General features: G+C 50.3%; 1 protein-coding gene across 4 annotated transcripts in view; it reads right to left on the bottom strand.

The window, feature by feature from the left end:
• EEF2K (eukaryotic elongation factor 2 kinase) overlaps positions 1–15,168 on the bottom strand; it is a 63,567-nt gene that overhangs the window by 18,193 nt on the left and 30,206 nt on the right. For all 4 annotated transcript variants that reach the window (XR_004345678.1, XR_004345677.1, XM_032604225.1 and 1 more), the window contains exons 4-12: positions 12,638–12,698; positions 11,299–11,336; positions 10,750–10,921; positions 7,076–7,225; positions 6,714–6,846; positions 6,327–6,454; positions 5,411–5,612; positions 3,519–3,586; positions 265–342 (exon numbers count right to left, since the gene is read on the bottom strand). Coding sequence is in view for 2 of the 4 variants with exons in the window: in XM_032604225.1 (XP_032460116.1) it covers positions 265–342; positions 3,519–3,586; positions 5,411–5,612; positions 6,327–6,454; positions 6,714–6,846; positions 7,076–7,225; positions 10,750–10,921; positions 11,299–11,336; positions 12,638–12,698 (1,030 nt within the window). In the remaining 2 variants the exon portion in view is untranslated. The remainder of the gene's footprint in view (positions 1–264; positions 343–3,518; positions 3,587–5,410; positions 5,613–6,326; positions 6,455–6,713; positions 6,847–7,075; positions 7,226–10,749; positions 10,922–11,298; positions 11,337–12,637; positions 12,699–15,168) is intronic.

Below are 15,168 nucleotides of genomic sequence, written 5' to 3'. Positions count from 1 at the left end.
ACCAGAGGTCCAGCTTCACTGTAAGATGTGTCCGCCATATTCAACCTTGTGTCTAATCCCCCATGCTTGTCCCCTTACTAAACTTACTACTCCACATTACCCTGTTTTATCTTCTGCCGTGCATTTATCTCTATCTGAAATGATTTATTTATTAACTTTATGCTCTTACCACCCATTCACATTCCCCCCTCCGCCCCGGCTCTCTATCCTCCTGAACAACTAGGCAACAGGGGACTCTGTTCTCATTTCCTTGGGGTTCCTTACATGTTCTCTGGGCTCTGGGTCATCCAGCTCACTCCGCTTCTCACTGGGGTATCCGCTGTCTCCACTGTTCTCAGAGTCCTGTGGAGAAAAGATGGCCCTAGGGTCTCAGTGGTCTTCTGAGTACCTGGTGGTGGTGATATCTGGAATCCCAGCCATTTGCTTTCTCTCCTTTGTCCCATCATCCCACAACATTCTCTTCCTCCTACCCTTGCTGGTTGGGTGACAAGGGAGCGGTAAAAAAATAGTGGCGAAGAATGTGGGCTCTGGAGCCAGACTGCCTAGGCTCAAATCCGAGCTTTGTAACTCACCAGCTATGACTCTGGATAGCTGCTCAGCCTCTGTGAGCTTTGGTTTCCCTAGCTATGGGGATTCATTATAGCTACCTACATCAAGCGGCTGTGAGGATGCAATGAGATGTCACACTCAGAGTGTGGATCGTAGTAAGTGCCATTGTTAAGAGTGACTCACCCATTTCACAGGCAGAAAAACAAAGCCTGGCTTAAAGGATATGACCCATGGATAAAAATGCAGCATTGGAGACGCAGACCTACTAGAGAATGGACCTGAGGACACGGGGAGGGGGAAGGGTATGCTGGGACAAAGTGAGAGAGTGGCATGGACACATATACACTACCAAATGAAAAACCGATAGCTAGTGGGAAGCAGCCACGTGGCATAGGGAGATCAGCTCGGTGCTTTGTGACCACCTAGAGGGGTGGGATAGGGAGGGTGGGAGGGAGGGAGATGCAAGAGGGAGGAGATATGGGGACATATGTATATGTATGTATAGCTGATTCACTTTGTCATAAAGCAGAAACTAACACACCATTGTAAAGCAATTATACTCCAATAAAGATGTTTAAAAAAAATGCAGCACTGGGAACAATTATTTACTACAACTAAGCCCTCTGCCAAAACCGCACACATCACCTGGGCATATGTTTTATTCTTCTAGATCTGAGTTAGGTTGTGAAAAGGAACATGGTATAATTTAGAATCTCTAAAACTTCAGTCATTTGTCTACCAACGTTGAGCTCTGGCCATATCCGCATGTCACCTGCATCACTGTTCAGCTAAAACTTCTATTTTTTTCCTCCATTCCACTGAGAAACATTTCAAACACACAAATAAGAACAGAGAATCCTAAAATGAACTCCTGTGCACCTGTTGCCAAGTTTTGTCAACTCTTAACACTAGGCCTTAGTTACTTTAGATCTTTTATTTCTAAAAGGAATTAAAACATTGCTGTTAAAATTTAGACCTCTTATGAGTCCCCTCCGCATCCCATTCTCTTCCTCCTCCAGATAAAACTCTTCTCATGAATTCATACTTTTATTATTTTTCTTTAAATAAACCATTTTATTTTACCTAAGTCAATATATATATATATATATATATTTTTTTTTTTTTTTTTTTTTTGCGGTACGCAGGCCTCTCACTGTTGTGGCCTCTCCCGTTGCGGAGCACAGGCTCTGGACGCGCAGGCTCAGCGGCCATGGCTCAGGGGCCCAGCCACTCCGCGGCATGTGGGATCTTCCTGGACCGGGGCACGAACCCGCGTCCCCTGCATCGGCAGGTGGACTCTCAACCACTGCGCCACCAGGGAAGCCTTTAAGTCAATATATTTTTGAAAGAAGCTTGGTATCACTACCATAAATGTAAAACCTGGATCAGTCTCCTAGACAGATGGGTGCCATGGAACATACACAATGGAATCCTTGGCCTCTGGTCTGGCCAGGATCCACTCCACCCAAGGGAGATGCATTATTTTAAAAAGGCCCCTGCCCTGGTTTCGAGAAGCACCACAGGCTTCCTACTGCCCTCCTCCAGGTCTTTGTTCTGTGTGAGCCATTAAATAGCTGTTCTTTTTTTTTTAACTATTTCAATTTTTTAAATTGAGGTATAACTTACAGACAACCAAACTGAAGTGTTCAGTGTGCTGAGTGAAGGCTTTTTTTTTGAAACTGGATCACAGGCTATACCTAAAAGCTCCGGGCAGCCCCCTCCTCGCACCCACTCTCTGCATGACCTTGGGCCCCGTGTCCCACCCTTGGGAACCACTCCCAAGCCGGGCAACAGAGAGCCTCACTGAAACCCCAGCTCTGCAGTCTCCAGGTCAGACCCTGGGCAAGGCAGCTAACCTCTCCAAACCTCAGTGTCCTCATCTGAGAAATAGTGGAGAATAGAAGCAAAGCGCAGCAGTACAGAGGGTGGGTTCGAGGCCAGATGGCCTGGGTTTGAACGCTGGCTCCATCACGGAGTGACCATGAGCAAGTGGCTTACCTTTCTGTGCCTCGGTTTCCCCGTCTCTAAATCAGGGATAATGAGGGCACTGTCTAAGCAGCTGCTAATGCTGGGGGTAAGCAGGTGGCTGAGGGGACAGGTGGGAGGGAGACTTTTGACCCTGTAATTTCCTGAATCTTTTCCTTTTCAACCTACGCTGAAATTCTAAAATTCATCCTAGCTCTAGAGTAAAACATAAAACCTATTCTAAAAGGAATAGAAACTATTATCTACTTATCTCATAAGTTGTTGTGAGGATTAGATGAAAATTATCTACCAAGCTCTTAGAGCAGTGTCTGCCCGTAGTGATGATCCCATATGTGTCAGCTACTCCTATTTTTTGTTCCCACTCAAGAACTCTGCAAAGCCGTCAGGAGCCAAGTTGAACCTTTGGAGCCGACAGTGCCGCTTAAGATGCTGTGGCCTGTGCAAGTGTGACGCGTCTGTGAAGTCTGTTTAAAACATTCTAATGAATTTTTAATTTGACACCATAATCTATGTTTGTCTGAATGCAAAGATGTCATCTACAGCTTCTTACTGCTAGTCACACAGAGGCTGCAGGAAACCTGTTCTGCTTCTCCAAGCTGTGAGCATCACAGCTACCTCTGCTATAAGTTACACATCGGAGACCCAACGTAGCCCCCTGTCCCCCAAGATAGCTCGGCCACACGTTGTGCGGCCAAACCCAACCCAGGGCCAAGCCCAGCATGTACCACAAGGTTGCATTATTGCTGACTCGGATTCTCTCTGCTTTAACCACCTCCAGGAACTGGAATAGACCCAGCTCTTCCCAGGCAAAATGCTGCCCTGGGCAGGAGGCTGGGATTCCCTCCCCGCTGTGCGCCTGTATCCTGCTGCCAGTGTCCGGAGCAGACCTGCGTTACCCACCTCTGAATCTGAGGTCTCATCCTCAGTTCCCGGGGGAGGGAGGCCCCTCCTCCCCACCCTGGTCCTCCACCCCCTCTACTCACCCGGTGGTTGTCCAGAGGGTCGTGGTCTCGGGGTGCCAAGTTATCGAGGTCGCTGAACACAGGCCAATCTGAGCAGGGAGAAAATGGAGGAAGGCACCGGCTCCATCGCTGGAACAGTTCACAAGACCCACCTACAGCCTACAGCCGCCACCAAGCCTTTTTTTATTTTAAATTTATAAAGTACAAAAACGGGTGAAGAATGTATGTTGCCAGCACCTGGGGGGACACAATTCTTCCTCGAGAACTTACCCAGAGTCTCTACTCGCCAGCTGTGGGGTCCTGAGCGAGCAGCTTAACAGGTGTGCCTCCTTGGGGTTGTCATAATGTAAATACCATTGTGTCATGTATCGATAAGCACCATGTGCTTGACCTATGGTCAAACCTCAGTGAGGTGCAGTTGTGAAGGCAGGAAAGCCATTTGTATATCTGGGGCCCAATGAGTAGCTACAAATGGGAGAAGCCTTAGATGGCTTAAAAACCAACCATCCCAGTCTTTATCTCCTGTCCTAAGTTGCCACTAGCCAAATCTGGCTTGCCTCCTATTCTCATATGGTTTTGAAGAATGCTTTTTACATTTTTAAATGGTTGAAAAAAGTCAAAAGGAGAATAATATTTTGTGATATGTGAAAACTACATGAAATTTAAAATTCAGTGTCCATAGAGTTTTACTGGAACACAGCCGCATCTATTTGTTTTAAGTATTGTCAGTGGCTGCATTTATGCCGCAAGTGCAGAGACCACATGGCCTACAAAGTCTAAAATATTTATCACTCTCTGGCCTTTTAAGAAAAGGTTTGTCAACTCTTCAGACTATTCCCCAGGCCTTTCAGTGGTGATTTACAGGCTTCTTTAATATCTGACATTAAAATCCTCCTCTCCTGCTTCCCTGGGGCCTCCTCCAGCTGAATAAATGGCCCCATCATCCTGCCAGTTCTTCAGATCAAAACCGTGGAGTCAGCCTTGCCTCCCCTCTTTCCTGCGGACCCCGCGTCCGTATCACGAACAAACTCTGTCACTTCAACTTCGGAAATAATGATGCCCATTTTTCTCCTTTGACCTGTTCATATGATGTTAATTGGTTTCTGAACACTGAACAACTTTCAGATTCCTGCAAAAACCCTATTTGGCTGTGACAGACTATTCTTTTAAGGTACTCGTCTTTTTTTTTGCCCCCCCCACCCCCGATCAGGGATTGAACCCACGCCCCCCTACAGTGGAAGTGAGGAGGCCTAACCACTGGATCGCCAGGGAATTCTCTGATATACTAGTTTTTATTTGTTAATAATTTATTTAGAATTTTTGCCTTGTATATCTACTTATTTATTTATTTTTAAACTTTAAATTTATTTTTGGCTGCATTGGGTCCTCGTTGCTGTGTGCGGGCTCACGGGTTCTAGAGCGCAGGCTCAGTAGTTGTGGCTCGCGGGCTCTAGAGCACAGGCTCAGTAGTTGTGGCGCACGGGCTTGGCTGCTCCACAGCATGTGGGATCTTCCCAGGCCAGGGCTCGAACCCGTGTCCCCTGCATTGGCAGGCGGACTTCCAACCATGACATCACCAGGGAAGCCCTGCCTTGTATATTTATACCTGAGGTTGGGATATGGTTTTCTTTTTTGGTGTTTTGTCAAATTTTGGTATAAAAGTTTTCGCTAATTTCACAAAACACTCTGAAAAATGTTACCTTGTTTTCTACAACAAAGACTGTTTTTACAGCATTTGGATGACTGCATCTTGAAAGTTTATTAAAAAGAACTCACCCGTAAAACCATCTGGGCCCTCAATCTTTTTGGTTGGCATGTCTGATTTTCTAACGTAAGTGAAAGCCAGTTTAGCCCTGTTTTACCTGTGCTCGTCCCCTCCAATCACAATGCCCAGGGGCCAAACCATCACTCACGAAGGTGGTCCAGTTTCTGGCTGTGCGGCGTGGCAGAAGATGGCGAGGATGGGAGAGAGTCAAAGGTTATGTCACTCATGTTCTCATCTCCAGAGTTCTCTGAGAGGCGAAGGAGCAGGGGGGGCCGGCTCCCCGAGAGGGTCCTCACCCGGGGGCTCCCGCACTTTTCCTCTGTCCCCCTCAAGATGGTCTGCGCTGATTGCTGGAGAATTAACAGGGACATGCACGTCACACAGGCACCCTCTGGGAAAGTGGGGCTCTTCCTGTTGCCTGTTGTTCCCTCAAAACCTGAGGCCCTTTCAGCCACAGCACCCACCTGTGCCTATTAAGGGACTGGCAGAAAACCTAAAACGAATCAGTGGGGGCTTAACCCAAAGGCCTCTAAGAAGGGGCATCCGGAACAGGAGCTCAGAGGGCCAGCATTCCCAGAAGCGCTGCCCACGCTTTACAGCCCTGAGCTGGGGGATACATTCCAGAATCCCAAGCTGCTCTTTGACAATATTGTCTTATATCTGGTCCATGCAGTGGGGGTGGGGATGGGGGCACATCCTGGACACGGCAAGGTACTCAGTGAGCCAGGTCCAAGTCTAGTCCAGCCATTTGTCAACACATCACACGAACCACATTCCACACACCCCACTCACTATCTGTACATACCTGGTCCCCTCACTCTGGGCAAAAATGGGCCTATATCAAGCAGACCCCAGTTCCTCTATTAGTGGGGATATTCAGGAGGGCTGTGTGCATTGGTTCAAGAGGGACGAGGGACACAGACAGGACTAAGAGTCTTCCGGCCCCAGTACTCTTGAATTAAGCATTGCAAGGCCTGAGCCACCAGCACACAGAAAACACAGTTTGCGGGTCCTGGCAGCAGAAGGGCCCTGCCAGTCCGAGCAGGTTCACGCTGGGTACCCACCAGTAGCTTGATGTTCTGAGTCACCGCGTCCCTCTCTCTTGGGGAGAGGTCGAAAGGAGCGAGGCCCATGCTCTTGCAAATCCGGTTGCAGGCATGAGAGTGGAAGAAGAGAGCCATCCCGCGGACACCTGCGGACACAACAGAGCAGGGGTTCTGGAGCACTGCTCTGCTTTGGGGTAGGGGCAGGACGGTACTGAGCGTCCTAAATGCGGCAGGGGCAGGTGTAAAACATGCTAAACTGGCAGCAGCCAGAGGTCCCAGGCTCCCACCTCTACAATCTTGGGGCGCCCCATATATCACCTTGGCCTGCTTTCTTGGGTGAACAAAGAGCCCGGAGATTTTGTGGGGAGTGTGGTCTCCGTGGACACGCTGGCTTTCCCTGCCTACCTAGGTTGCCATCTCCAAAGTCAGTGCCCCTCTCAGTGTGGATCTGTGGGTCGGTGTAGAGGTCACCCACACCCTGGACGTCCACCACAATCAGCTGGTGGCCGGAACGCTCAAAAGTGAAGTGGCTGAAGGCCTGTGGGGTGACATGAAAGAAAAGGTGACCACAAGAGACCAGGCTGTGGGCTGCACAAACACCGGCAGGCACTGCTCTGAGAGGTTTCAACACCCCACCTCTGCCCACGTCGGGGGCCTTTATGCAGGGAGGAGTTGTACAGAGGCAAAGACAAAGGAAGGAGCCCTGCCTAATTCGGAGGGACCCGAGGTCTGCTGAGACGGGGCACGGGCGTCTGCAGGGGCCTCACCTGCGGTGTCAGGCGCATGTTGTCATCGCGGACGAAGCCTGAGTTGGAGTTGTACTTGATGTACTTGCCCTCGATGTAGTGCTCTAGGTGGAAGAGAGGCCGGCCCAGCCTTTCCTTCAGCTCTATGATGCACATCTGCATGATGTCCACCTGGCGGAAAGGTGGGAGGGGGGGTCAGAGGGAGGGCCCAGCGGAACCCTCCTCTGATAAGAGGCTGGAGCAGAAAGGCTGAAACTGCTGAATGTCCCCAGAATCCATTCCCCTTTTCCTTTGAGAATGAAAACCCCTGCTACGGCCTCAATGTATCTCCCCAAATTTCATAGGTTGAAATCTCAACCCTCAAAGGTGACGGTATTAGGAGGTGGGGCCTTTGGGAGGTGATACGGTCATGAGAGAGAAGCCCTCATGAATGCGATTAGTGCCCTTATAAAAGAGACCCCATAGGGCTTCCCTGGTGGCGCAGTGTTTGAGAGTCCGCCTGCCGATGCAGGGGACACGGGTTCGTGCCCCGGTCCGGGAAGATCCCACATGCCGCGGAGCAGCTGGGCCCGTGAGCCGTGGCCGCGAGCCTGCGTGTCCAGAGCCTGTGCTCCACAGCGGGAGAGGCCACAACAGTGAGAGGCCCGCATACCACAAAAAAAAAAAAGAGGGAGAGAGAGAGAGACCCCATAGAGCTCCCTCACTCTGTCCACCATGTGAGGACGCAGCAAGAAGATTCCAGCTATGAACGAGGAAGAGGGCCCTCACCAGAACGTGACCACGCTGGCACCTTGATCTTGGACTTAACAAATTTCTGTGGTTTTTGAGTTACCCATTCTATGGTGTTTTGTTACAGCAGCCCAAATGGACTAAGACAACCCTCCACCCCTGAGCTTTAACAGGATGCACAGCCATTCGGTAGGGATGGCATCGCTTGGCTTCCCTTGGATGCTAAGTGTGGCCATGTGACTAAGCCTGGCCAATAGGAAGCAAGCAGCAGTGAGGATGCAACTCCAGCCTGCCCTCTCCTTCTCTGGCCTTCCTGAGGCTGTAAGGTGGACATCTGCCAGTGAGCCAGATCTGACCATGTAGTCCAGGGCAACTCCCGGCAGGTGGCAGAGCAACAAGACAGAAGGAACCAGGCCTCTGGATGACTTGAGGAGGCAAAGCACCAGCCCACCCTGAGACCCCACCAAAGCGGGATTGTTAGATGAGACAAAAGGAAACCATTTCGAGTTAGCACACAACTGTGGGTCTGTCCGTTAAGCAACTCAACCTGTGCCTTATGCTAACACAGTGAATTTGCGCAAGTTATTTCACCAATCTGTACCTGAGTCTCCTCACCTGTGGAACAGGTAAGAGGATGAAATCTGTTGGCACACGGAAGAGGCAGTCAACGTTTGCCGATGCCATTATCATCAGCAGACACAATTCTAGAGTGATACATACCAAACCGTAAGAGTGGTTCTTTCCCTGCAAAGGGGACTTACAGGGAATTCAGACATTCCTTGCTAAATTTTGCACCAAGTATATGTTTAACTTTGTACTCAGAAGAAAACATGTAAGTACTGAGTATGTTTGTAAAGCAGAGCAGGGAAAACCTGAAACTCTAACTCGTTATCTATTACACAAGATCATACCCACGGCAGCCTGTTCCCTTGACGCCACCCACAACAGGAGCCAGGCCTGGGTTTCCCAAGGAAATGACCACCCAGGAAACTGCTTGGCTGAGTCACCAGACAGGCAGATAACAACTGCAGAGGCCAAAGGGGCCCAGAGCTGAGAGCTGAGAACCGCCCCAAATGTGGCCTCAGTTTTGAGAACCAGACAGGGGGGAAGGAGCGGCTGGTTCCCAGAGGGTTCCTGTTCCAAAAGTTGGCTCCATTTCTACCAGGAAGCCTGCTGCAGGGCCACCTGCTTGAGCAGAAGGCAACTGGGTGAGGGTCAGTGGCAAGGATACATCCTCAAGGGGACAGCCAGGTCCTCCTCAGACAACCACATCTTCCTCTCCCTTCATCAATCCAACCACGTTATTATTCACCGAGCACCTAGGCACTCGGACAGAGTTGAACAAGACAGATAAAATCCCTGCCCTCGGGGGAGAGAAGCAACTGAAATATTAACTACATGAATAAGACCCTTTCAAACGGTGCCAACTGCTCTGAAAAAAAAAGAAACCAAAACAAAGTGACATGACAGAGGGTGCAGCGGTGGGCTACTTCATATAGGATGGTCTAGCACAGCCTAGCTGAGGAGGTGACATGAGCTGAGACCTGAACTGTGAGCAGGATTGAGGAGATGCAGTGATGCAGCCATGCAGGAACAGTCAGTGCAAAGGTCCTGAGGCAGAAACAAGCTTAGGGAGGAAGGAAAAAGTGGCCAGGCCTGAGTGTACTGAATTACTAAAGAGGACACAATCCCCGAGGGTGGGAGTGTGGCTTTTTGCATCCACACCAAGGACACTTAATCAAGGGCTCTGCAAACAGTAGGCACTCAATAAATTCTGCTGGCTACCTGGAAGTGTGCCTCTCCTAGGCACTCAGAAGATGGTACCTTATAGCTAGCAGGTGCACAAACAGTAGGAGAGCTGAGCTGTGAATTTAAGCAGGGCAGAGGCTCGGGGTGCTATTTTCTCAAATGCCTGCAGGCAACAGGAAGTTCTGCTTGGCTTCAGGTCACCACTACCCTGGGGGCTCAAGTGAAGAAGCCAAGAGCAGGGGCTTGGAAAGCCTGGATTTGAGCCCTGGCTCCATCCCTGCCCATTTGGGCAAGACACTTAACCCCTTTGTGCCCTAGGTTCCCCAGGGGCAGATAAGGAAGGAATCCATTCCCCACGCCCTCTCCTGCTTTTCCTTGGGAGCCACCAATCTCAGTCCACCTAGTCTGGGTGGAAGAACCCATATTGCTGGTGGGTACAAGGCTCAGGCCTGCCTAATCTGCATATTCCCACACCCTGGCCATCGTGATTGGCTCAGTGATAGGCACCTGACCTCATCAAGCCAATGAAACCCATGGGACTTCCCTGACAGTCCAGTGGTTAAGACTCCGTGCTTCCAACAAAGGGAACGCGGGTTTGAACCCTGGTTGGGGAACTAAGACCCCACATGCCGTGCGGTATGGCCAAAGAAAGAAAAAGAAAAAGAAACCCAGTTTTGAGACTCATTGAAACTTGCGGGAAAACATGTCATTCCATCAAGGTTGCCGAGAAACGGAAAGGGAGCCTGCAGCTACTGGGACTAACGTCACTACAAGTTGAAAAGCCGCCTGACAGTGATGCCAACACAGAACACTGAGACTAGAGCTGGAGGAAGATTCCCAACAACTTCAATTTGGTCCTGGATCTAGCTACACCTGTAGCCAGCACTATTTCTCAGTTATAGGAGGCAATAAATTCCCTTTTTGGATTAAGCCCGTTTGAGTGGGTTTCTGTCATTTGCAAGCAGAAATCCTGACTAATAGATCCCATCTGTAAATGGAATAAAAACATTCCAATCTCAAACAACCTCAGACCTCTGTTTTCAGAAATAAATAACTCTTAGCATGTAGAGTACTTGACGTATCAGGCTCAATACATGATGGTTGTTATTAGCTGCTGCTGAGATGGTGAAAAAGGAAGCCTGTGACAGGCACCTCCATCGTCCTCATCTCCAGATACGTCCTGGTGTTGGAGGGCGGCAGATAGGGGTGCCACACACCTGCTTAGGGGGCTTGTGCCGATTATACTCCTCTCCCCAGAGCTTGGCTTCCATCTGTAGACGCACATCCTCAAAGTACACGTCCCTGTCCGCGGCCTCGATGTAGCGCTTTGCCACGTAGTTGGAGGCCCCCTTCCACTGCTGAGCGTGCAGGAAGTTGGAAAGCTTCTTCCTGAGGGGAGAGGCATCAGGGGGCCCGCCTGGGTGTTCTGGATCCCAGCCCTAGTCCCCAGGACGGGAAGACCCTGCCTGACCCGGCCGGCTAGAGCCAGGAACAAAATGCAAGAGGTGGGAGGGGCTTCCCCACCCCACAGCATCCTTCAAAGAGCTGCGAAGGGGGCTTAAGGGACATACTTCCTGTTCTCCTCCAGCCCATCCCCACAGCCGGTCCCAACGTGTGGTCCAACGGAGACCAGATGGAGAGGAGTTTGGGCTACAAGAAGAGAAGCCACTGTCTCCATTTCTTGACTGGAAATGTCACAGTGCCCCTGCTCTCAGGAGCCTGAGGGAGTCTGGGCAGGGCCCCGAGAGGCAGGCTGAGTCACTTACGTCCTGAAGCACTCCCTCATTGCTCCCCGGCCGAAGGGCTGAAAGACATCACACAGCGGGTTATCAGTCCCCACACCCCACCCAGAGGCTACCCTGAGCCAGGAGGAGATTTTCCCCTTGGACGTCACCCACCAAATCAATGCCCTGGACCTCATCTCAACCCTAAAATCCCTGGGCCCTCCTTCCTTTACTGCAGCACCAAGGCATCATAGAACTTCCAGCCTGGAGGCTGCAGGACTGATGAGACCACTCTATTCCCCACCCTAGCTGAGCAGAAGACTCCTCAGGGGGTGAAGATATTATGGGGGTGACGGGGTGGGGGTAGAGACAGTATATGTCAAAGGATGTTTTTTGTAGCCCTGTCTGTAACACCACCCAAATGTCCATCGACAGTATAATGGATCGATCAATCAGGTCTATTTGCTTGACAAAATATTATACAGCCATGAGAATGAACAAATGACAGTTCTAGCAAAAACATGTACAAAACCTCATGGACAAAATGTTGAGCTATACATATACGGTATGGTTCCATTTATACGGAGTACAAAAAGAGGCAAAACCAACCTCGGGTGATAGAATTCAGGGTAGTGCTTACCCTTGGGGGTAAAGGAGGAGTAAGTGGGGCTGAGAGGGGCTTCTGGGGGTGCCGGTGATATTCTGTGTCTTGATCTGGATGCTAGTTATACACATGTTCACTTGGTGAAACTCATCAAGCTACACACTTTTCTGAGTGTGTGATACACTACAAAATGTTTCACAGATCGATCCTGCCCCTTACTATGCAGGAAGTTCTCTACTTTCTAGTTGATTCCTTTTTCTAGCAACCCACTGAGTTCACCTTGTTAGATGAAAAGTAAATAGGTGGTGACCTGCAAGTTTTGCAAACGGATATACACATTCACGGTTCACTGATTTTCAACAAGAGTGTCATGAAGAATCTTTTGATATATATGATTAATACATGAAATGCCCAGAATAGGTAAATATACAGAGACAGAAGATAAATTAGTGGTTGCCCATGGCTGGGGCAGATAAGGGAATTGGAGACTGACTGCTAATGGGTAGGTGAGGGGTTTCTTCTAGAGATGGTGAAAATGTTCTGGGACTGATCGTGGTGATGGTTGCATAACTCTGAGTATACTAAAGACCACTGAACTGTACACTTTAAATGGGTATGGGGTATGGTGTGTGAATTATATCTCAATAAAGCTGTTGTAAAAAATGAAATAAATACACCGTACTATAAAGAATCCCCCAAAGTTAAAAAAATAAAATAAAGTGGGTGTGGAGGAGAGGAAGCAATCCCTGATTACACTGGGCTCGAGGCTCTGCTCACCTGAGACGCCATCTTGATCAGAACTTCATCCTCCAGCCACTCCCCGGTGACAGCATTGTACCTGCAGAGACCAGAACCCACCCCAGGGTGCAGCGTCCATTACCTGATCCTGTCACTCACTAGCTGAAGGCAGAAGACTTTTCTGGGCTGCCCAGTGCCCTCGGGATCAAATCTGCTCTCTACCCACAGGCCCAGCTGACCTCCTGGGTTGGGTCTGTGGACACTCCCCCTCCCTCCCAGGTCCCCACCACACTGGCTTCCTTCCCCTTCGTCAAAGGCAGCTATTCCCTCTCCACCATGTCCCCAGCGCTTAGTTGTGCAGTGGGCGGGCTTGTTCCCTACCTATCTGGCTCTCCCACTGGACTGTAACTCCACAAAGGCAGGCCAGTGAACAGGACCTGGTACAGGGGAGGCTTAATAAACGCATGTTGGATGAACAGTTGAATAAGTAAATATCCTTGTTATAACTGGCCTAGATAATGAATGGCGTGTCCCAGGATGGGAGGTGGCAGCATCCTCGGTCTTGCCGGTGTGAGGCCCAGCCCAGGTCCCGGTGCAGGCAGGGCTGGGGGGAGGGTCCTGCCTCTGAGTCCAACCAGGAAAGGGGCTGCTGGATACACACCCAAGGCAGAGAGGGATGGAGAGGGTTCCAGAACATTTTCATCTCTCTTTTCCCAGGGATCCTCTTTCCCAGAGCAAATCTACCCCTAGGCCTGGCTGGGCCTTAACAGGTTTGCCTGGTAGGAAGCTCCTTGGCTCAGTAAATCCCTAAAATCTTAAACCTCCCCCAGGGCTGAGGTGTTCTTAGCTCTAGCAGATGCCTCCCTGGCCCTCCCTCAGGGGCGACAGACTCCAGAACCTCCCAGCTCATGGGAACAGCCTTTTCAGAGCCTGAAAAACAAGCAGAGGCCTGGCGGTTAACCCACCCCAGGCCCAGGGTGGGGAGGAAGGCTTGTCAGAGCCACACACCTGCTGGCACCAGCCCATGGCAGTACTGTGCTCAATGATAAATAACAGCAATCATCGTTATTACTACTACGTAGAGGCCAAGGTAAAGGAAGTAGTCTTCCCTCACTTCCAAACAGACTGAAAGCTGAGAGGCGCCCAGAAGTTGGGGGAGGGCAGAGACATGCAACACTGGAAGGGTCTTAACTGTCCTTCACAATCACTAACCTTACAGAGGACAGAGCTGCTCTAAGTTCACTGAGCATACACTGTGTGCTGAGCCTCCATCAACCGTCACTCAGCCCTGTGAGATCCGTACAAATATTGTGCCCACTTTCCAGATGGGGAAACCAAGGTTCAGAGAGGTGAAAAAACCTTCCTGAGAGCCAAGATTCAAACCCAGGTCGGTTTCAAACAGAACCTTGCTCTTAACCAGCCTGGGTACAACCCACATGAACAGGAAATCTGTCCCAGTAAAGGGCTGGCTTGCAGCAGAGCTCTTTAAGAACCAGCAATAGAGGTGGAAGCCTCCAATTTAGAAATCTCTGGACATTCTGGCCATCAGTGCCTGACCTCCCTCTGCTGGCAGCCAGGGCAGGTGAAATCAGCTACTATGGTTAAGAAATAAACACAATTCGGCGCAGCCCCTGGTCCCTGGCCCCCAAGGAGCTCAGGGACACCCAGAACCAGCCCAGCACGTGAGTCCTGCTTTTCCAAGGGCCTCCCTGGTAGCCTGGTGTCCTCAGCCTGGAGGCCAGATGTCACCGACCAGCCACCACGCTGCGTTTATAGGCAGGAAGGAACAGAGTCCGCAACCTGGCCTTCTGGGGCCCCGACGATGCTGACCTCAGCTGCCGGCACAGACCCCAGAGCCCACTAGGAGGTCAGCCTCTGAAATGGGGAAAGGTGCACACTAGGTTCTAACCCATCTCCTCACAAGGTGGGAGCAGGAACACATTGCAGAAAGGTGGAGAGGGCTCCACTGTTTCTGCCTGCCTAGCAACTGCTCCCCTTTCTTCTGGTAACAGCACCCCGATTTTCCTTTGGAAAACCACCATCCTCCATTTTCAGAACATACGGACTGGGTGAAGCTGATCCCCCAGCACCTTCTTGCTTGTGGTATGTGATCTAGACCTGGCCAGTGAGAGCAAAGCTCCTGGCACAATGACTGGTTCAGTAACCTGTCTATAACCAAGGCCAGGCCAATGAGATTCAAATGTGGGACTTTTGTTTTTAAAAAAATCGAGAAAGAAAGATCCTTTCCCACTGAGTGAGATGAAATGTGGGGCTCCTAGGAGCCATGTGTGCCACTGATGTAAGACAGTCTATCTGGGGTCAGAGCCAAAAGCATCCTTGGAGCATCTGGGACTAGCCATACGTGAAGCCCACGTAGATGAGTCAACCATTCCTTTCTATGCTTAAGCCACTGCGAATTGGGCTTCTGTCACTTGCATTTGAAAAAGAGTCCTGACTAATTCACAGACACTGATCTGAGTCAGAAAGTTATCTTATTAACTACCTGGGTGACCCCGTTCAAACCTCTCTCTCCACTGGGGCAACTGAGGGAACTCACAGGGTTCACCTGG

The sequence above is a fragment of the Phocoena sinus genome, chromosome 15, assembly GCF_008692025.1.
Source record: "Phocoena sinus isolate mPhoSin1 chromosome 15, mPhoSin1.pri, whole genome shotgun sequence".
NCBI classification, from domain to species: domain Eukaryota; kingdom Metazoa; phylum Chordata; class Mammalia; order Artiodactyla; family Phocoenidae; genus Phocoena; species Phocoena sinus.
This window is presented reverse-complemented; position numbering and strand designations above follow the sequence as displayed.